Genomic DNA, 23186 nt, shown 5'->3' with positions numbered 1-23186 from the left:
TGACCTAAAGAGTCATACATGAACTCCCCAAATAAAAGGAGCATTCACCTCATAAATGGGCATATTGTACAATCATGAGTAATGAAAATGACCAAAATCAGTGCTCTGAGGAACTGGTGAGGTACCTTTTGTTTGGGGAAAGATTCTTCAGCTCTCCTCCAGGTCCTCTGTCTAAGGTGGTTCTCTCTTTTTATATGATGCTATCTGGGGTCTAAAACTGTCAGAAAATCTACAGAGGGCACCTTTTCTCCTCTGGAATGGGAGCCTTCACAGAAATTGTTTACAGATCATAAAACTGAGGAGCAGGACAAACACCAAATATTTATTCACTTCAGATGAATGTGAGCACCCAAGACTTTGTTAGGGGAGTAAAGGTTCTTGATTCAGACCATTTATTATATCAGGAATAGTGGACAAAAATCAAAATCTGAAATGAAAAGATGCTGTTTTGGTGTTTGGGTGGTACTTGACTAGCTCATATGGAGGTTACATGTTTAGGTTGAAAGTTCATCATTTGTGGGCATGAGGTTCTGCAATGTAGTTCTTTGCCAGAAAACAAGATAGTATTTTGAATCTCAGGCTTTCAGGCTAAATTTTCCCATGACCAATTTCCACTAGCTCACTAATTAGGTCATTCAAGGGAGTCAAATTCACTTAATAGTTATAAAGTGCTGATATTATTAAACTCTTATTATGAAACTAATTTTAAAAATCATAGTGCCCTAAGTCTAAGGAATTTTTCTTCCTTTAAAATGACATATTTTGGGTGTTTTTTGGGCATGCTACACCAGGATGATTTCAATCTCTTTCTTGCTCATCATGCTTCCTCGGGCTGGATGTTTCTTTTAAGGGCCTTTTCAGAAAGCGCTCAGAACACAATATTGCACCATGACCTCACAAACTAAAGCCAGTTGAATTTAAAATTAACCAACTAACCTGTTTCTTATTGGAGTATTTACTTTAGTTTCAGTTATGATAAAATGTAGTTACTTGATTCTTTTATAAGCTGAGTTTAGTTCTTCTAAGTTTTCAGAATTATATTTTTGATGCCTCTTAGAATAATCGTAAATTGGCATCTGCATATAGAAATATATATCTGAAATGTCAATCCAAAAATAAACGGTGTTCTTTTTACCACATGTTTTCTTTCTAACAATCATGAATGTTTAAGAAAATAAAAAAAAAGCAATGAACCAAACACAGAGAAACAACCAACCCTTACTCTACATTGGAGATGCCAGCTGATTACGAGCAAGCTGCCCTGAAAAGTCACTTCACAAATGGCCTGACTTGTGACAGGTTTTGCTGCACTGGTGGATTTCTGGGTCTAAAGTAAATTTTTGTGCCCTGGCATTAACAATAGCATATATATTGTTATTTAAGTAAGTGAACATTAACACGACAATCCAAATTTCAACTACCTACCTTTTGCGGGCAGGAAGATTGAGTGTGAACCTGCCAGAAGTAATGGCTGGAGGCTGTATTTGTACCAGAGACATGAGGGGAGGTGTTGGCAGCAATCACGTTCCAGTTTGTGTAGACACTGGGCTTTTGGCAGCCTCCACAGCTCAGAGAGAAGAATTCAGTGGTGAGTGCACCTCTGTGTGCTCCAAGACAGGGAATAATAAGTCCAGTTGGAAGGACAGTAAACTTTGCTTTCTCCAATCAGCAGGCAGTCTTCCTGTGTCTCTAATTTCAGCAGTGGAAGCAGCATAATACCTGTGGACTAAAGAAACCCATTGTGTAACATAACATACACATCCAAACCCAACTGGTGTTCTGAAGAGCCCCCCTCTGAACTCACAAAGGCTAACACCACGGTCTCCTAATGGGTGAAGCGTAAAGCCCAGATCTGGATGTGGCCTCTGCGTTCTGTCCTCTGCCTGAAGTCGAATGTGTCCCCTGACTTCTGTCATCCTCAGCCTGACCTTGTGTCCACCTGTGTAAATGCATGCCTCAACCTCACTGCCCTCACTGGAACTGGATTGACTTTGTTCCTGGGCACTGTCTCCTGTTGTCCTTTTGTCCCAGGCCCAGTAGTCAAGGCCTAGTGCCTGATGACAGACCTCTGACCCACTCAGGTTGTTGGGCTCGAGGCCTTCACTTCCGTAGAAGTTTCTTCCATGAGCAGATGCGTCTGACCACAGAGCCAGATAAAACCTCGGCGTGCCTCTCAGTACGTGCTTCAGTTCTGAATGCCACTCGCTAATATCTTTTTTTCCCAAATGTGATTAAGAATGTCATGAGGAGAATCAGGGCCAGAACATCACAGGAAGATGGCATCCAGGAGAAGGGCCCCTAACTGCCCCACTGAATAGATTTTTGGGTCAGAGGGTATCCTCTATCCCCACAGTAGCCAGCCTACAGCACATGCAGTTTTGAGCTTGGGGGCAACTCACTAGTCCCTGCTACACTTCAGCTGACATGTGAGCTGTGTGATCACCAAAGGCCAGTAGTTTGTCCCCAAGCCTGTTTATGCCAGATGCTTTATACTGACACGACTTAAGTAAAGAGGCTACAAAACAATAAAAGATGAAAGTGGAAATGGCATCACTATCTCCCAGAAAACTAAGTTCAGAGCTTTGTAAAACTAGATCAAGGTGAGATGCTGCTGAATTAAAAGAGGGTGAGTAACAGTTTAACAGTTGTCAGCTGGGGAGAGGTGGGATTAGTGCATGCACATCATGGAGAAGCGGTCGTCAATTCCTTGTTCTACATCATGACCCTAAACCTGCAATTAACAGATGAGGCATTGTGAGTACAGCACACATGAAAAAGAAAATTGAAAATTTGAAGAGGGCTTTCACGAAGACATTTTTGTACACTCAAATTAAAATACTGTAGTTTAAACGTGTGTTACTCTAATGTATGGATGGATCTTTTCCTATGAATGGCTGTTTAAACATGATTTTAAGTGACTGCATAGTTTCCTGCAGGAAAGCATGTGCTGAATTGGAATCCCTGAAGAAGGAGGAAGATCTTTCTGAGGAGGAAGCAGCCCTGACAGCATGGCGGTCTCAAGAGAAAGGTTTTCTCCTAGGAGAGACTTGGGCTCTGCCACCTTGAACTGCAGTTGGGCCCAGCTTAGGTTGCTTGCTGGCCTTCTTCCTCCCATCTCTTTTTAAGATCACATTTCCCTTGGGATACTCAGAGGGTTACTTTGAAAACCAGGTACCTGGCCTGGTACCAGGTACCAAGTATCTACTGTCCTTAGGAGACTATTGCTGGGCTCCAAAGCATCTCACCTACTGCACTCAGTGAAATTTTATTGATTTTATAGCATGCAGTGCTCCTGTTATTTGTGTTAGGGTATCACTAGGGAAGCAAAATCATGAGTTTGTAATATGGCAAAGATTCAGGAAATAATTAGAAAAACTAATGCTTGCATCTGGCCCTTGGGCAAGACCAGGTGTCAGTGGCTCTTACTTGAGGAACAAAGTGTCATTTCCAGTAATTTGATGCCAGATATAAGCCATTTCTCCCCCTTCTTCTCTGCCCTCTGGATTAATAATTCCTTTTCTAGTGGAGCTAGACTCCTGTGGGCACATCTGCTGTTCATCATGAATGGGCCTGGGCAGGACCTAAAGGCACTTTCCCCTGTGAGGAGTCAGGGTAAGGCTGGTGGTCTTCCGGCCACCCTCTGTATGGAATCCATTAGCTCCATCAACCACACAGATTTTATTTTTTTTTCCACCTTTGCTACCTCACTTCCTTTTTATTTATTTATTTATTTATTTATTTATTTTCAATATATGAAATTTATTGTCAAATTGGTTTCCATACAATACCCAGTGCTCGTCTCAAAAGGTGCCCTCCTCAATACCCATCACCCACCTTCCCCTCCCTCCCACCCCCATCAACCCTCAGTTTGTTCTCAGTTTTTAAGAGTCTCTTATGCTTTGGCTCTCTCCCACTCTAACCTCTTTTTTTTTTCCTTCCCCTCCCCCATGGGTTTCTGTTAAGTTTCTCAGGATCCACATAAGAGTGAAAACATATGGTATCTGTCTTTCTCCAACCACACAGATTTTAAATGAACAATTGGGCATGGTTCACAGGGGCTATTTGATTGGCAGCCCTGCCAGGAGGACCTCAGCCTTGGGACTATCTACGATTTAGGCCTGGGTATATGTTCAGATGTTTCTATTTTCGCTGTCCTTTCCAACTCAATGTCTGATATCACCAAGGCTCTGGATCTCATTACTTAGAGGGCATACCCACTTTGTTCTACCTTCTCTTTACCTCAGGGACCTGACCTCATATCACATCTGACCCAGCCCCCTACCCTGTGCATCCAGCTGGTTCTGCCCCAGGTACTCCCTGGTCCAGTGGGTAACCTTCTTACCACTGGTCCTGCAGATTAGGGAAAAGACCAAGAAAATCCCTGCACATGGCCAAGGAGCTAAAGCAGGAATCTTCAGCTGGAATTTGAGGGGGTGGTGGGGACAGGAGAATAGTGTTTACTAAAGGCTACTTCAACATGAGAAGGTACCTTCTTTCCTTAGGCCTACTATAAGTGGGCTGGTGGGAGTCATTTATAAGATCTGCCTCAAGTAAGCAAATTGGTGTAATAAAAAATGCACTAAGGTGAACATCTTGTCTCCCAGTTGTAAGTTCTTGTGCTACCACTGACTAATTCCCTGCCTTGGGAAATTTAACCTCAGAGAATTTCTGTGATTTCTTTAGTCCTCAGTGTCCCCATCTGTACAATTTGGGCATTAGGCTAGAGAACCCTTCAGGTACTTCCTGGTTCTAATACTCTGATTCACAGAGATAGTGTGTGAGAGAAAATTGCTTTCTGGTCATCCTGTGCCTTTGACGAAAATAAATATTTCTCCAACTCTCTGTAGCATGAATATACAACAGAACTTTTACTTCTGTTGTAACTAGCCATCTCTCATTCCAGCATAAACATTTCCATATAGTACAAATGAGTGGGAAAATGCAAATGCAAATGAGCTGAGGAAAGGAATCTGGGAGTGTCTACACATTGCTAGTCAGGTTATTACAGACGGCTGGGGAGAACATCTTGAAACCGAAGGCACCAACTGGCTGGATGAAGGTGGCAGCCATGGGCTTATGTAACAGCCACTGCTTCACTCCAGAAAGGAACATGGCAGGGCCTCCATGGACATCTGTGCTTCTCCTGTGTTCTGGTTCTGTCCTGCACACCCCCCAAGGGTCCTGCTCCTCCTATTTGCCACCTTGTCTCAGACACCTTCTTCTCTCCCAGGTTACCCAGCAGTGGTGACCAGAGTGTGTCTCTCCCACCTCCCTCTTTCCAGGCACTGCCTGTCCGCCTCTGAGCACAACTTGTCCCTGGTCCTCTGTATCCTGCATTCCTGGCCACTGCAGTCTGTTTTCCTTCTTTCCAAAATAACACCAAAACTAAAATCCAGCAACACAGTAAGAGTCTTTCTAAAAATACTCCAGTGGGCACTACCTTGTCAAACGTGATACTAGCAATCCTAACTATACTAAGCATCCCCCCCACCTCAAAGATAAAAGGGAAACAAAACACCTGTTCTCTTGGCATTCTGCTAGCCTTCTGATGGCTCCCGCATCATCTTTTCTGGGTCCTTCTCCCCAGGTATGTCAGCACCACTATCCTGGAGTCCTGGGCCTGTGTCTTCTTCTCTCTCTGTCCCCTTGCTTACATCCCAACTATCCCCAGGCCTCTCTTACACAATCCAGACCCCTCCAGGTTCCTGCCAACTTGGCATTTCTTGGGTATCTTGCAGGCACATCAAACTTTCATGCTAAAACAGGGCCTTAACTCCTCATCTCCCATCCATTTTCCATCCAACAGGTAGAGTGATCTTCTGGAAATATAAATGTAATTCAATGTCATCCAATTTCTTACAATTAAAAATGGTTTCCCCACTGCACTTAAGAAAAAAATCTGTACCCCTTACTGGGTCTGAAGACTATAGTGTGTAATTAGCTGACTCTCGCCTTTTTTGGGGAGTTGTGGGAATCAGAATGTACCTGCAGTGCCTCATCTGGATGTATCTGGAGTCGTGGAAGCTTGAGTGCACTACGTTCTCCTACAAATGGACCTTGAGAGTATATTTGGAGGTTCTGTCAGGGGAACACAGCCACTTACATGCCCTTGACCTGAGAGCAGGGAAGGTCGTCCACTTGGACCAAGCATGCAGTTCCAGGAGGGTTGCATGTGGAGGCTGAGGGAGGAAGGGGACATTCACCTAGCCAGTCAGATCAGCAGAATGAACCCTGGTGATCATGGGGTGACAGAAGTCGCAGCCAGATGGTCCTAACTTCCTCTCCCTACTTTTCTGCACCCATCTTCTCCCGAATCTCCCTGTCACCCCTGTGCTCTGGTCACAGTAGACTCTTCCACGTTTCAGAGGATCAGATTCTTTTCATCACAGTATTTTCATGTATGCTCCTTCCTCTGCATGGATCTCTTTACTCAACTATTTTCCTCTCTCATTACCTTAGTGGGAGAGGGGCCATCAGCAGGAGGTATGTGGACCAGGGAAGGTCATTTCATGACAGAAAAGACTTGGATGTGTTCCCAGCTGCCAAGACAGAGGTCAAGGTGCTGACAGTGGGTGGTAGGTGCACTGAAAACCCTGGAGGCAAGACACAGGGGGAGGCTGACCCTCAGAGAGCTGGGGCAAGGAAGTATGAATGAGCCTATTCCAGTGATGCAAAGGTGAGTAAGACCATTCATTCAACCCTGCAATGTCACCTTTGGAAAGGAACAGGGACCCAGTGAGTTACACGTTAACCCGGAACTAGTTCTCTGCAAACGTTACCCACAGTTTCTTTTAGAGAATCCCCACTTCTGTTTTCTTATGAATAGTTACAGAATTTTGTGTCTCTAGACACTAAAGATAAGTTGTTTTTGTTCAGAAATGTAAAGTTTTCATTAAGTTACTGAAAGAGTTCTAAATCATTGATTCCAAGATGGTTCTGATGAGGAGGAAAATCAGGGAGAGGCTCACGGCAATGCCCTGGGAGTGGACACAGGAGGCATGGGTGGTAGTTACCACCTGTCACCAGGGATAACTATGGCCCCTCATCTGCAGCTGGGGGAGTGTACACAGGTGGTCTTGAAGGCCCTCCCATCCTGTTCTTTCCTCTGAGGCATTCTTTCTGCTCCTGAACATAAATCTGTGCTTTAGCCCTTTATCCCAGACATACAATAGAGACCAATATGTGCAGGAAGAAGTCCCCTCTTAAGCATAATTAACATCTTCACTCCCTCACATCCCTGGAGAGTCGGAACCTAACCTTGAAACCAGAATACATTCAGCATAGCCATGAGGTCCGGCTAGAAGCCTGGGGGTACACAGCTTACCAAGGAGGAGGGGGTGTTTTCCAAATAAGCCAGGGAGCCAGGTAATGGAAGATGACTTTGAAACCTTGTGACTAATTAGTAACAGTGTCTTTGAACAGTTTTTTTTTATACACAAGTGTTATAATTTACTGAAAGGCTTTTTGATCAGAAATGAAGGGATGTTGGAGTAGGGATAAACTTTCCATCTAACTATGAAGTCTTGGGTTTCAGACTGTAAGCCCTCACACAGTAACATGCATTTTATGATATTTATTTCTGAAGATTCAGGATATGAAAAATAAGTTATTATGAAGAGCTAGAAAAACAAAACAAACAAAAAAAAACAGATAAGCACCCTAGAATTTTGTTTGCAAAGACTGTTGGACGGAATCAGAGGACAGGAAGCAATAATTTGGCAAAATTCAGAAAGTCAGTCCCTTTTTCCTGAGTCTGTCTGAAAACAGATATGACCATTTCTATACTACCTATGCCATAATCTAATGACATTTCAAATGAGACAATGGTGCATATGAAGACCATTATAAACATGCGCTGCAAATGTGAGGGGGTAATCTAGGCTTCAAATACCTCAGCATAGGTTTTCCTTCCACTAAGAGTGAATGAAGAGATATTTGTGTGTGTGACACATAAGCTACTGTGTGCACATATGACCCGTCAAAGCAGTCAAGAGATCATGTTAAAATTGAACATGCACGTACACACCCATGCGTGCACGCACACACAAACACACACACACTGTGCACTCAACATACAACAGGTTTTATGCAAAAGGATGAATTTGAAAATTTAATTGGATCTCTCACTGGACTGGATAAAGTAATTGGTGGAGAATCTCTTGAGAAAGATATAGGAGTTTTCCAGAAAGCTTTAGGGAAACCTAACAGTCAAGACACAAAACAAATCTGCCTCCATTAAGCTCTTAAGTGAGCAGTAGGGAGCATCTGGCAATTCAGTGAAGCTAATAGATTCTTTCTTACTCCTCCAACCACCCCAATTCAGGTATATTGCTAAATACCAGTGTGAGGTTGGACAGGTAATTCGACTCTTGATTTCCTCTACAAAACAGAAGCAATGTTAATACTTGCCCTGACTGCTTCAAAGATGTTTGTAAAGATCAAATGAGAAACTGGATATAAGAGAACCTTGTAAACTTTAAACTTCTAAGTAAGTATGAGATAGTGTTGCTTTGCCGCTAATACCATCAATGACTTCTAGATTTTTAAGTACATGGTCATCAAGTTCTGCAATCCTTCTCCAGAATTCCTGAGTGCCACTGTGGTGCTTTGTCCAGCTCAAAACAACAACAGAAAGTGTTTGTTTCCCTTCGTGTTTCCTATTTTGAAATTCTAGCCCACTCTCACTTTACCGAACCATGGTGGGGAAGGGACTTTCTAGACAGCGCTGACTCTTCTGCTGAAAGCAATGTCTATCTAGGGAATGATAAAGCTGACCAGCAAATTCCACATTCTAGAGCCATGAAAGCTGGAGGTCTCCAAAAAAGAAAAAGTATGAACTGTCACAGAAGTGACACCAGCTTGACAATACAAACTGGTTTACACGCACTTTAGACAAATTAGTGAATGACAAATATATATTGCAATCTTGGGGGACTGATATGATTGGAATAATAGCAGCTACCATGATCGCACTGCCTATGGGCTAAATGCCATTAAATATGCTCTCCACCATCTGATCTTCACCTTCACCTTTTCACAGACAGGATATTTATCTGTTCCAAGCCCATCATCTCTGAAGCACACTGGCTGTGACTACATGGCAACTCTGTGCCCCTAAGGCGCTTGGCTTCCATGAACTTCTATTTCAACAGGCACCCACTGTACAGTATGTGCAGATACATTTTCATTAGAATGCATTCTTCCACAGAGAAGTCTCTTTAGCTCTCTGACGGGTGTCCTGACACCATGGACCACTGCAGGTTTATGATGCAGACCACATGAATACATCCGGTGGCCAGAGTTGCCTTAGGTGAGCAATCCTGAGCAATGCTAGCAGAGGGGGCAACAACTTCCTGTACCTTTAAGTCAGAGCTGTTAACTCAGGCCCAACCCAAGTCAGCAGGAACGGTGAGTCATTCTGCCTTCACCTGTCCTTGCATGGAGGGAGCATGACACTGGGCTCACTTGTACTTCTCTCTTGAAACAGAGTAACATTTGTATGACCTGGAAATATACTCAAGAGGCCGTAAGTAGATGTTTTGAATGTGCATATATTGGACTTTTACTACAGCTGAAAAAAAAAAAACACCCAAAGATATACCAAACTTTCCAGTATTTCAGAGTAATTGAAAGGAGTCCTGCTTTTTACAACTGTGGTCATTTTCTATTTACCTAAAAGTCAGTGGTTAGCTTCTGAAATAATCACAGTTGTGCCAGACTTCTCTGCAGTGATCGAGAAGGTCTTGAACTTCTTATCCAGCCTCAGAATTCCCTGATATGCATGCACTTTGGATTCACAACTCTCTGAAGTGGGATTTATGAGGCAGCAAATAACCATCATATAGTTCATTCATCCAGGCCTCCATGCGGCCCCGTTCAGTGCTGGTCTGAGCTCTTCTGCCACAGCTGGTTTGTTTCCCCCCTGATTTTCTCTTTTTAAAACACACGTTATCTCATATAAAAGTATCAACATAAACTAAACCACGAGAGCATTTCCTGTGTGTGAATATTTGCATGCTGCTTTGGGGTGTGAGATGTGGGGCAGCATTTTCATCCCTGAGACAACCCTACCTCACCTGAGTCATTCAGCAGATGGTAATCTTAGGACATTCAAGCAATGTGGGAGTGGCATCCTATATCAGAATCCTGCTTAGGTTTTGACCTGTTGAATCAGTCTATGCCTTTGAGAGATTATGAAATCCTTTAAACATTCTTATTGGCATTTACCTCTTAGAAACAGCCTGGTGCACACACATTAGAACCAGGCAGATTTGAGTTCATATTCTCACTTCTCCAACCTATTAGTTCTTTGACCTGGGCAGGTACTAACCTTCTCCACACCTCAGCTAACTCCCATGTAAAATGACAATCCTCACAGATCATCATGAGGGTTGAGTGGAGTAACCAGAGCAAAGCACTCAGTCCCATTCCTGCTGCTGAAGATGCCTGGGAAGTGCCAGCTTCCCTCCTGATCTGAGGTGGCAAGCTTCTTCCCAGAGTCAGGTGCAGGACTAAAACTGGACTCCATGCTTCCTACCAGAGAAACTTCTGGCCCTCTTCAGTCCTGACCATGTGATCTTCCCCACTAGGCAGGAAACACAATGAGCTGTCCTAATTTAGGGCAAGAGTGAAAAACATGAAATAAAGATTTTCATGTGCTCTCACAGTAGTTTGACATCAATCTCCCCAGAGTAGGAATTAAGTAAAACAGGGTATTTGGCATCCAGATGTGGGTTAATCAAGGCTCCCTTTCTCTGGGTGTCCAAACTTCCCCACTTACTAGAGACTGAAAGTTTTCTCAGGACATGAACTCAGTTTTAACTCAGAAAGACGGGGAAACAGGGGCAGTGGGTCATCCTACCAACATTCTTCCACCTCAGGCAGGGCTCAGATGAGCCCTGGACAGATGAGGAGGGATTTACCTTCTAGGCCTAGGTGCACCAGGCAGGTAAGTGACCTTGGATCTTGAATTCCCCAGGAAGCTGGGAGGGTGGAACCAAGTGATTTCTAGTATTACTTCCAGCCTTCAATGTCTGTGCTCCTGGCCAAGTGGTCTCTGCCCATCTCAGCAGAGGTCCACACAAACCATCTTTCTTTGGTTCCCCCCACACACCTACAAGGGAAACAGTATGAGAGCTACTTGGGCACCTTGGACATGCCCCCTTTCTGAGCTGTGGATTCTGCAGTCCTGCCCTGCCACACAGTTTAGGAAGGAACACAGTCCTCAGGTGCTGATGTGTCAGCCTGGCTCCACCCAGTGTGCTGTTTACCTCCAACAGGGCTCCAGAGACAGCTTTGGAGACCACTCAGAAGAAACATTGCCACTTCTCCAGAACTGGCCTGTTCTGGTTCTCCATGTCTGAAAAGTGGACTTCCTCTCAAAGCCAAGGGAAGGCTTGCAGTCCCTTACCAACAACCTTCTGACTGGATATAAACCAAGCCCTTAGGTCTCATTTGTTATCTGTTCTGCTTTTTATTTAGTTTAGACATCAAAGTGTTAGGCTGCCAGGGTGAAGGGCCACCAGAGATTAAAATTAACCTCTCTGGGGTTGCCTGGGTGGTTCAGTGGGTTAAGCATCTGACTTCGGCTCAAGTCATGATCTCAGTTTGTGAGTTCAAGCCCCGCGTCAAGATCTGTGTTGATAGCTCAGAGCCTGGAGCCTCCTTCGAATTCTGTGTCTCTGCCCCTCCTCCTCTCATGCGCACACTCTTTCTCTCTCTCAAAAATAAAAATAAAAATAAAATAAATAAAACAAAACAAAATAAAATAAACCTCCTCAGGAGGTGAAAATATTTGTCATTTACAATTTGCATGTTTGATTCTCTGCTGCTTGATTCTTTTAATACTATTTGGACTTTGAGATTTGTTTGTGGTTCAGATGGGCTGGCCACCAAATAGAAACCAAAAACCATATTGAAGTTCATAAATTAGAGTCACAGCACCACTCACTGTATCTATTTCCTTTCTTCCCTCCCTCCATCATCTCTCCTTCCCTTACTTCAGTGCCACCCATCTCTACCTACCTATCATATATTTTATTGTCTATCCATCTACATACCTATCATCTATCTATCTAAGTATCATCTATCTATCTATCTACCTACCTATCATCTATCATCATCTATCTTTCTATCCATCCTTAGGGAATATCTGATCCCCTACTAGAATGTTCAGCCCATCATGGCAGGGAGCTTGGAGACTCCCCAGTGCCTCATATAGTATTTGGCTCCTCAGTAAATGCATGTGGGTAAATTCTGCCTGTTGCTATCAGAGGGTTGTCCTTGATCACCGTCAATATTGCCCAGTAGCACAGCTGTTTCAATACCACCAGGTGTACAGTAAGATGTGGGGTTAATTGGCAACATGGTGTCCTGTTTTGGCACTTGTGACTAAGAGTTCTACTTAAGCTGAAAAACGACGATACCACTGGCCACACTGAAGCCAAGATCCAGGTCTTTCCATTTCTGTTCCTATGGTTCAGACTGTTGCTAAGGAAATGAATATTCTATTTTGACCTAAAGACGAATAGTTATTAATGGTTTAATACATTCTCCCTTTCAGGTAGCCTTCTAATTTTACAGCAGTTTTCAAGGAGATAACATGAAGATAACAATTAATTGTAGAATTTGGGGTATTGTAGCACAATTAGGAAAGTATCATTGGGTAGAAACACATTTTCTGATGTGTCTGTATTTTCTCCCCGTCAGCTGCTCCCAGATGCTTCCATGACCAGAATTATAAGTTCCTGGTTTAGAACTCAGTTTCCTCCTTTTCAATGTTTCCACTCTGGAACATTTAAATATTATAAAAATCTATTTATTTTATTACTGAAAATACAAGCAAAGTTTAAACACCACTGTTCATCACTTCATTGCTTCTGTTTGGCTGAATTTTGAAAAAGGGTAACTGAGAGGTCAGAGCTCAAGTACACGTGCAGGAAGAAACAGACAGCTGCTCTGCACTGTTTCTAGACAGGACCTAAGAGAGCTTCCAAGGTGCCTGGGAGTTTTCAGTTGTCTTCATGGAAATGCAGAGTGGCTCATTTGTTCTCCAAAGAATGCCTGTCTTTGGATGCCAGCATGGGTATGGGCAAAAGCCACCGCAGGACTGAAAAAGCAGCCAGTCTGGCTCTTTCAGGGCAGCAATTCAGTGATCAAACTGCCGTACCTGCCTCCCTCCTACCTCTCCAGTCTAAGCAGACGCTGGCAGCAAAAACTTGGTATTTGTAGAGGTTGCCTTCCCTAATGTGTTCACTAACGTGAAAGGTTACAAACTGTACTTTCTTTTTATCTTTGTGCCCATTTTCCAATATTGACATTAATAAAACATGAGTGAAAATATTTTAAAGCAAAAGACTGATGAAACAATTAAAGAAAAACAACATGCTGAATATTCAGAACTGTTTATACTGCCTTCCACTTCCAGAGAGAGCCAGAGACTTCCACGCCATCTGACTTGCCTACAAGACTTCCTCACTTTTGCTGATAATCTCATATTAGGGGAAAACGGAGACACAAAAGACAGGAGTGATTACAATATGCACACTCTGGCTTCAGTGTCCTTACGCTGCACAGATTCATAAAGAGTAAGAAATGATAAAAAATACTTTATTTCTTTAATACAGAATACATAATATTGCACTCTAGTTGCAGGTAGTGTGTAGAAAAATCTCTTTAAAAACCACCATAACAATCACCTGGGCCTGATGTTTTATGGTATCACCAACTGTAACCATGGCATTGAACTTTGAACCTACTGAAAAGGGCAGTGTTTAATAAAGCCTTCTTTTTATGTCAGTGTCAGTGACCAGTAGTTTAAAAACTGTATATGAGGAAACTTTACAGTTACATAAGTACCTTTCAGTCAGGGGCATTGTTAATCTATACCCGTATATTAGTGAAAAGAATACTGTCAAGCTATTTTCCTTGCTTATCAATAATTATTTGTTTTCATTGTGTTTAATCATATTATTTTACGTTATTCTTTCATGAACAAACGAAACTATTTTGCATTAGTAATTATTGTTATCCTTGTGAGAAGCAATTACAAGCTTTGCATTCAGACTGAGTTTCAAATTTGATTTTCTCAAAGTCTCCTAGCAGACCAGGGTAATTCAGGGTTAAGAAGGGACTTCTCCCCTCCCGCACACTTGGAACCTGACACTAAGGCATGAACCTGAATGGAGGAGACAGACCCTCAATGGCCCCTGTTGGAGCCTGGAGACATGCTGTTCCTCTTCTCCACTCCCACCTCCGAGATCTGCTTCTGAATTAGCTCAGGGCTGAATCCTTCCCAGTACCTCCACAGAAGCATAGATGCTTCTGGAAGATTTTGGTGCTTTTAAATACAACCAATTTGTTTATGTGGGTCTGGTGAGTCTGCGCCATTCTTATCTAAGGTAAATATGATTGAAGTTTCAGTTCATCCTATTCTGACAGAAGAAAGGCACAGAACAGTTTTACTTGAAGCACTGACATGTACAATTAATGAAACATCTGCAAATAAGGGAGCTGAGCATATGTAAAGAGCCTTTAAAAAAAAAACCTCCTCTCATCTTTGACATTATCTTTTTAAACCACAATCCATTCAACAGCAAAGTACCAGGCTTTTTAGAGGAACAGTTGAGAGAAAATTCTTAAAGCATGGAACTGTTGTCTTTAAATAGTCTACAATGAGAAAGATACATCCATGGGCCAACAGAGCCTCCAAAAATGCATATGTGGGATTTATCTGAAAACATATCACTACAATACTGAGTACTTTATAGAGTAGTGAGTACTCTGCTTACAGTCAGAAGTTGAATATTGAATGAAACAACATACACAAAAACAATACCAAGGAGAAAATGATTTAAAGCTGTACGATAAAAATTAAAACCATATGATATTAAGGAAAACTATTTGGAGACCAATAATGGTAAAAATAAGTAGTAAGTAGCTCTAAGACAAACTCTCACAGTAAAAGTTACAAAATTAGAACACAATATTAAACAAGTACATGAACATATCAAAATGTATTGGTTTATAAAATGTTCTACCATTGAGAAGCCCATTTTTCTCCCCTCCATATTGTTCTCCATAACTTGTTCCTGAAGAGACAGATTTTGTTAAAACACAATAAGCTTCAAAAGAGTCAACTGGGTTACAAATTTTCTTTGGGTTGTCATCATTGATATAAAACTTATCTCCAAAGCCTCTAAATATAAAATATATGCAGCCTGGGTGTCAGGAATGGGTTAGGGTCACAGTAATTCCCTACTGACAGCATTCTGATCCTGGAGTCTGCCAGCAGTCCAGAGCCTGTCCCTGGTCTCAAACACATCCCTTGCAGAGAAGGTAAGCTGGTGCCATATCTGGGATGTGTGTGATCCATGGAGGTGGGAATTAGGCATATGAGCATGGTGTGTTCCATGTAATCCATGGCTCTCTGCTTTGGACAGTTGGGAACCAGAGCCCCGTGGAGGCATACTCTACATGGTGCAAAGGAGGAAGGTTGCTGTGGATATGAGGAAAGGAAGTTCTCAATTCTCCTGCCAGCCATCAAAACCAGGGGTTTTAGTGGTATCAACTCTAACTTCTCTTTTAATGGCACGTCCACATGTCTGTAACCCAATAGGAGTGGCATCACTAAAATGACCTTGTAGTCCTCAACTTATTTTAAAAGTGCTTTTTGCAGATTAAGTGGCCATGATGCTCATAAAATGGAGGTGTAAGTGTGAGTATGTGAGTGTGGGTTTGCTCTTGGTTAGCCACAGTGTTTAAGTAGAATGTACCTTCTCATGATCACAGAATTTTGATTTAATTGGTGCCAAACAGTCCAATCTGATTGAAAGCAGTAAATACTACAACATTCATGCTTGGTTTTCACACTCTTTGCCTTTTTTTCTTTTTAAAATCAATTTAGATATCATTAAAATTCATCATGGTACCTCTTTGTCAACAAGCAAGGCAAAAAGATGCTCCTGAAAATATTTCCAAGCAGTTTTCCCCTCCTCTGCTGCCCTCTGGAAGCAAGGATAGGTCTACCTCAAGCAAGAAAATATTTCCCAGAGCTTCAGCTGTGTCTTCACAGCTACTGCTCAGCTGATTTCCAAGTTCCAGGTTCCCTTCTTCTCCATAGCATTTCAAACCTTCTGAATTATGTAAGCTTCTTCAATGGGATGCTTTACTCCTGAGAAAACAGCAATCACGTGGCCACCTGAGTGCATTGGACAAATCCTGTGGCAGTGAGGATGGCCCTGGGTCCCCAGTCATCCATGAAATACTTCAAGGAGCCCCCACAGTCGGGAAACCTTGCTTCCTGAGGAGTAAGGAAAAGGCAGTGAATCAACACCAGTCAGTCCAGGCAAAAGTTGTAAAGCCAAAATTATACTACAAAGTTGGGCCCCTTAGTCTTTGGTTTTGTTGTATCTTCAGTATTTTCAATTGTGAAAAGAAGTTGGTAGCCTTAGCAGAGGCAGCTATCATCTGGTTTCTGTGAGAACAGTCATTCCCCTCAAGCCTTTTTACAGACTTTTCAAACTTCTGTTTGCCTCCAACTAGAAAAGTTATCTTTAATGTTGGTCAGGCCAGTGCTAATCATCACAGAGGTTGACAACAAACTGAAAAGAAGGCAGGCAGTCCAAATAAATACGTGAAGACTGGGAGATTTGCCCTTTTCACACACAAAGCTCTCTGAAAGGCCCAGGGGCTGGCCTGAAGACAGAAAGGGGTGGCCTTCTAGCTACTCGAGCCACTTGTTCACCTAAAACCCAGTCTCAGATGGTGACTGGAGAGCTTCCCAGGTCAAAAAAGAAAAGAGCGGAAAGGCTGGTCCCAGCTTGCTCTACCCCTAGGGCATCTTTGCAAAGGAGGACACATAGTTCTACCCTACCAGCTCTCAGTGGGCTTCTGCTGCTCCTTCTTGTATCTAAGAGAAGTGTGAGAACATCTGAGCTTTTTGCCTTGAAAATGAACAATGTTTATCCCTAATTAGCCCAAAGAACAGAGTGCCATTCTTTTACAGCAATACTGACATCAGTATCTTTTATATTCTATGAGAAAGACAGAAAACCAGAGAGACCTAACTCTTGGCAGCCCTACCATTGTGCTGACTTGAAGGACAGGAAGATGACTAAACACCAGCAGATGAAAAGCAACGTTCATGAATTACACACTGGGAAACAGAATGCCCGAACTACCCATGTATAACTACTGCTCACAGATCCCCAGTGGGAATGCATGTAGATTCTGTAAGTTATTCTCCAGTTCTGATATTTTCAACTTTGAAAAGTAAGCATTTTTACTCTATTGGGTAACAAACTTATGAACTTATTTAATTTGTGATGGGATATTTTTATTTTAATTTATCTCTATTTACCAAAGGACAAAGGCTACTATATAAAATATATTTGTTTTCCTTCTCATTTAGAAAGAATACCTTTGTTCATCTCAGATTTTCTGAATTTTTCATGAAATCCTAAAATGAATCCATATGGATTCCCACACAAATATCCTGATAAACTAGAGAAAAACTACAGCTTGCATTATTGCTTCCACAGCTTCCAGAAGTCAAGAAATTAGCATCAGACAAGTAAGCCTGTGAAGACCCTTTTTGTTCAAGCTGTCAGATGACTCTCGCAGAGGGGGATAGTGGCTGCCACACTCTGTGCTTTGGGTCCTGTCTCTCTCTGCTGGCTCTCCTCTGAAGAGACCAACATCTGGAGGTGATGAGTTGAGGGGCTGTAGTCATGCACAGAATTTGCACAGTCCCAGTGAGTTGAACAAAGCCCAGGGGACTCACTTCCTCCAGGATCACCCAAGCAGCCAGACTTCGGGTCTCCTGCAATGAAGTTTCAAAGAATACAAACTACGGTTTTAGGGGAGCAAATTTGTGAAGCATATCTTTCAGTGCTGGTGATTGCCAGTGACATACAGAATGGCGGGCAATCACTTGGTCACACCCATCTCCCTTCTCTGAGCAAAAGCAAACAGCTCAGAAGGAAGATGACAGTTTCCCACTTGAACCAGTAAGATTAAGGGAAAGGGAAAACCACTCCTCTCCTGCATGGAGTCACCCTGTCACCTTTCATCTTGCCTCAACTACTTTTCTTTGTCATAAAAGTGAATGTTTTCACAAGCTAATCCAGCTTCTTCCATTTTTCATAGGCTTAAACCTAAAAGGGGCTTCAAAAAGTCACTTCACAGATGGATTCCTAAACTCTCTTTCAAGGTCACTGCTTTGACATTGGAGATTGGGCGTGAGGGTGCATCTGGGTTGGGAGGGATAAGAATGGAGTCTGTTGGGGTGCCTGGGGGGCTCAGTTGGTTAAGCGTCTGATTTCAGCTCAGGTCACAATCTCACGGTTCGTGGGTTCGAGCCCTGCGTCAGGCTCTGTGCTGACAGCTGGGAGCCTGGAGCCTGGTTTGAATTCTGTGTCTCCCTCTCTCTCTGCCCCTCCCCCACTTGTGCTCTATCTGTCTCTCAAAAATGAATAAATGTAAAAAAAATTAATTAAAAAAAACAGAATGGAGTGTGTTGATCTTTACTGTGTCAGGTTTTATTTTGTTTTGTTTGTGCATCATCTTGTTACCTCAGCACTATTTATACCCCCAATTCTATCTACTCTTTGTGTGCTATGGCAAGCTGGAGGGAACTTATTTATACATTTACTTTTTACATACTCCAATAGATAATGGTTTTGTTTTCCTTTTCTAGGTTCCAACCATGAAACACAGATACACAGACTATTAACTATACAGAATCAAAAAAGTAGAGAGGTTGGAAATTATCTGCCTATCTGCCTTCCTTTTATGGACAACAGAAGGCTAAGGCGCAGGAGTAATTCTAGGGGAAGACACCTCCCAATTCCCCCATTTAGTGCTCTCTCCACTAACCATGTCCCTCTAGAACGAACCATGCCAGTCCCTACCACTCTCCTCCTCGACACCAACGTGTTCATGGCAGCTTCGCGGGAACGTATTCACCTCAGTTCCAGAAGATAATTTGTAAAAAATACAATGTGTTGTTCTTCTATTTTTTCATTTACATTCTGTCTATATATTCAATCACATTCAATAAATTATGTGGAAAAACTTAAGTCACAATTCTTCTGAGTCCAATCTATTTCTCCTTGTTAATTTTCACGTCTGTGCTTAGGCCATGGCTACTCAGGGAAGTTATGCCTTTCTTCAGTCCATAAACATGTCTTCTAGTGGCCTCCCCACCATTCCAAAGACTGACACTGTGTCTTCACTTAGTTTATATCAAGGGCAGACAAAAAACTTCCATCTCATGGTTTTTTTTTTTTTTTAAATCGATAGCAAGTTGTCATTGAAGGGTAAGAGAAAAAAATACAGTGCAATGTTTAAATTCCTGGTTCTTAAAGAGAACCCTGAAAAGATACCTTCTCTTCTCCCTTCACTACCCCCAAAATGCCCTCACCACATGTGCTTGGAAGGAAGAGTAGGTGTCATAAGGATAAACATTCCTTAGTTCCTCAGTGAAAAATAACTTGAGAACAACCCTGTACTACTGGTGTCCAAGGGCAAGAAATTTATCTCCCATATGATCATAAAAGGCAAATAAACAAATAATCACAGCTGTGTGGATTTCAAAGACACCCAGTTATAACTGGGTCCAGTTCAACAAACTGATGTCCCTTCTTGTGAACTAAGACCCTCCTTAGAAAGTTCTCAAAACAGGGGCGCCTGGGTAGCTCAGTCGGTTAAGCGTCCGACTTCGGCTCAGGTCATGATCTCCAGGTTTGTGAGTTCAAGCGCCGCATCCGGCTCTGTGCTGTCAGTTCAGAGCCTGGAGCCTGCTTCCGATTCTGTGTCTCCTTCTCTCTCTGCCCCTCCTCCACTTGTGCTCTCTCTATCAAAAAAGTAAATAAATGTAAAAAAAAAAAAAAATTAAAAAAAAAAAGTTCTCAAAACAAACAAAATTTAGCCTTAGCCAAAGGGAGACCTTGGCAGCTAACTGAATGCCAACCTGGTAAGATCCTGTAGAGTCCTCCCTCTCTGACACGCTCCACGAAGGCCTCCAGGACCATGCACACACAGAGCCTTTCTTTCTGCTGGAGGGGAGTTGGCAGTCCCACCCTAGGGTTGCAGGTGGACCAGTAAGCTCTGATGCAACCTCGGGGTGCCTGCAGTTCAATTCCCACAGACCCTAGCGCTCTCGGGCTGTTGTCAACACAGGAAATAATCGCTCTCTGACTGAGCATTTCATAACTCTAATTTCTCCTCTTATCAGAATTACCATTCCAGGGAGTCAGAAGCAAAACACTCAAAAGAAAGGGTGCTGGGTCTGCAGGGGACCTGGGTTGGTGGCTCTTCCGCGGCAGTCCCTTGGAGGCACGAACCTCCGTGTCTCAGTATCTAGGGTCCCGTGCAGCGTTAGAGAACTGGCTCCATCCAACTCGGCCAACCCCACCAACCCTCACAGGCACCCCTCCGGGCTTTACGGTTGCACACCTTGGGTCCAAGTCTCCCCAGAGCGCGAGCTGTCACGCCGGGCCCTGCAGCCCCTGGCCGGGCGTCTCCCGGGCTTTCTTACAGGTGTACAGCCACTTGATGATGCGGGCGTTCCTGTCGACGACCGACGTGGTACTGGGCACCTGCTCGGTCAGCTCCTCCTCCTGTAGCCCCTCTTCGCCGCCGCTGTGCCGGGAGAAGCCGCTGTCTGAGGTGGCGACGCTCACGCTTCGAACCTTGAGGGTGACGCGGTCCGACCCCGCCGAGAAGTTCTCCCTCCCGAGCGCCTCCACCACCTCGGGCTCCAGGCCGCAGAACTGGAAGAAGGTGTCAAATTCCGCCAAGGACGCGGAGCAGCGGGAGCTGAGGTCCGACTGCGAGCGCTGCAGCCCCCCGCGCCTGGCCCCGCGCAGCTCCGGGCCCCGGGGCGCAGCCCGGACTCTGCTGGGCGTCCCAGAGGGCGCGGGGGACGCCGGGGGCGAGGGAACGCCGGGGGCCGCGGAGGCCGCCGTGGAGCCGGGCTCGGGCTGGACAGCCCCCTCGGGCCCGGCCCTGACCTCCCCTCCCACGCGGGTCGTCTCCGGAGGCAGCGGCGTCTTGTCCCTGCCCGGCCCCTGGAAGAGCTTCCTCACCAGGCCCCCCATGGAGCTGTGGGCGCCCTGTCCCCGGACGAAGTCGCATTTCTGCCGGTAGATGACCAGCGAGTCAGGCCTCAGAGGCTTCCGCGCAATGGCCCTGCGCGCCACGGCACCGGGGACGCGGGCCGGGGGCCGAAGGTCGCCCGCAGGCCCTTCGCTCGTCCTGGTACTGCTTCCCTCGGGAGCAGGGCCCGGGCCGCCTCCGGGAGGGCCCCGTACGTACTTGGCGCGGTCGGCCGCCAGCCTCTCCACCGCGCTCCTGCGTGCGGGCACCGCCGCGTCCCGCGCCCGGGGGGCCTCGGGGACACCGGTCCGCCTCCGCTCATTCTGGGACGCGTCCGAGGCTGGCAGGGCACGCATCCTCCGGACTCTGCTGGTGCTCGGCGCCCCGCGGACACCCCTCCGCCTGCGGCTCCCGGGCGTCTCGGGCCAACTCCTAAGTCCGCGCCGGACGGAGAATGGCGCCCAACTACCAGCCTGCCCAGGTCCAGGGTCTGAACTAACCCGAGTCCACACCTGTGGGCGAGCGGCGCCGGCCCCGCCCCGCCCCGTCGGCCCCGCCCCCAGGCTCCGCTCCGCCCCGCCAGCCCCCAACCTCTTCCCCACCCGGCAGCTCGGCTTGCAGCTCCGCCCCTCGCCGGGCCCCGCCCCTCACCTCGCCCCGGCCCCGCCCCCCACTTCCCTCCGGACCCCGCCCCTCACCTCCCGCTGGGCCCCGCCCCTAACTGACCTCGGGAGCCCGCCCTTCACCTCCCGCCGGCCCCGCCCCTCTACCCCCGCTGGGTAGGCACGCCAGGTCTTCAGCAGCACCTCGCCCTGCACAGCCAATCACCGGAGGGCTGCGGGGCCGACTGCGTCTGGTGGGCTGCGCACCTAGAAGAGACTGTAGGGTGCGGGAAAGTCTAGGCTGTCTCCCAGGGCGGAGGAGCCGGGGGCAACCGAGTTTGTTCAGCCCCAGATATCAGCAGCCTCCTCCCTGCCAAGGCTGCCTTAGGTCACCGCTGGCTGCTGGCATTTCTGGCGTGGGGGGAAGGCAGAGGGACCAGGCTGCCCCCACCCCTGGGCAGGTGTCCTACATCCTTTGAATTCTTAAAGTGACCTCTGCGTGTTTCGAAACAACTTTGCTTAATTTTCTAAGCTCTACTCCTGAGCACGTACTTTTATCAGAAAGGAGACGCATATAAAAAGAAAGAAGACGAATCGCAGGACAGGGTTAGTGTATGTGTTAGGTAAAAAGAATGTGGACGCGCAGCAGGGACCTGGATCGAGACCAGACTTGGTCACTGGCCTGCCATGGGTCGAACCCCGGTGGCCAGACCACCGGGTGCGGAGACTCGGGAAAATAGCAGGCTGGTGGCAGAGGCAAGGCTCCAAGGAGTTGGAAAAAAACCTGACAAAGTACCAAATAACTGCTGTTTTTTACTGTAACCGAGGCAACGGGGAAACTGGTCACAAGGGCAGTGGATCCGCTTAGGAATGCTAAAAGTGTAAGAGGAAATAGTTCCAAAAGTTGGACAAAGGACAAGAAATATCAGCTGGACGAGTGAAATGTCCACGTTATCTCTTATGTTAAAGCCACCTCCAAGATACGCTGACCTTTCGAAGTTGAGGATGAGTGTAAAGCAGCAGCCCGTGAATGGCAGACAGGAGGGTTCCTAAGGTCTGGGGCAGATTTTGTTTCACCTCTTGAGTCCCAGTGGACACCATAAGGGGCTGGTAATGGGTCAGCAGTTGCAGCACCGACTGACCACCATGCCCTGATGATTGGAGAACTGCAGCTGGGTTGTGCCAAATGGGTCCATAGACCTTAAATCCCTGTGAGGCTAAATCCCATAGTCAGGGATAGAAGCCCAACAAGAAATCAGGTCTCCTGAGAAACAGACTAACCAGATAGTATCCTGGGAAAATGTTTTACTGGTGGGAAAAGAAGACTGACATACTAGGTAAGGGGGGTGGGGAGGGATAGAGTAAGAGAGAGGCTTGGAGAGGGCAGGTGCTGTGTTGGACACAGTGTGACTACAGTGTGATACTCCTGCTTGGTGGAGAGAGCTGGTGCAAGCCCCAAATCCAGCTTTTTGTCTGCTTAGGCAG

The 23186-nt window shown here is 45.3% G+C and overlaps 1 protein-coding gene across 1 annotated transcript; it reads right to left on the bottom strand.

The window, feature by feature from the left end:
- Positions 1-13592: 13592 nt before the first annotated feature.
- FAM110C (family with sequence similarity 110 member C) lies at positions 13593-21593 on the bottom strand. The gene is made up of 2 exons (XM_047845283.1): positions 20458-21593; positions 13593-16300 (listed from the first exon to the last, which is right to left on the bottom strand). Exon 1 carries the CDS (start codon positions 21453-21455, stop codon positions 20490-20492), a length of 966 nt encoding a protein of 321 aa, XP_047701239.1. The 5' UTR covers positions 21456-21593; the 3' UTR covers positions 13593-16300; positions 20458-20489.
- Between the last annotated feature and the right edge of the window lie 1593 nt (positions 21594-23186).

The sequence above is a fragment of the Prionailurus viverrinus genome, unplaced genomic scaffold, assembly GCF_022837055.1.
Source record: "Prionailurus viverrinus isolate Anna unplaced genomic scaffold, UM_Priviv_1.0 scaffold_33, whole genome shotgun sequence".
Taxonomy (NCBI): Eukaryota; Metazoa; Chordata; class Mammalia; order Carnivora; family Felidae; genus Prionailurus; species Prionailurus viverrinus.
This window is presented reverse-complemented; position numbering and strand designations above follow the sequence as displayed.

Bases quoted from the DNA above. Each gene is read 5' to 3' on its own strand.
- FAM110C (XM_047845283.1), bottom strand. From the start codon at position 21,455: ATGCGTGCCCTGCCAGCCTCGGACGCGTCCCAGAATGAGCGGAGGCGG.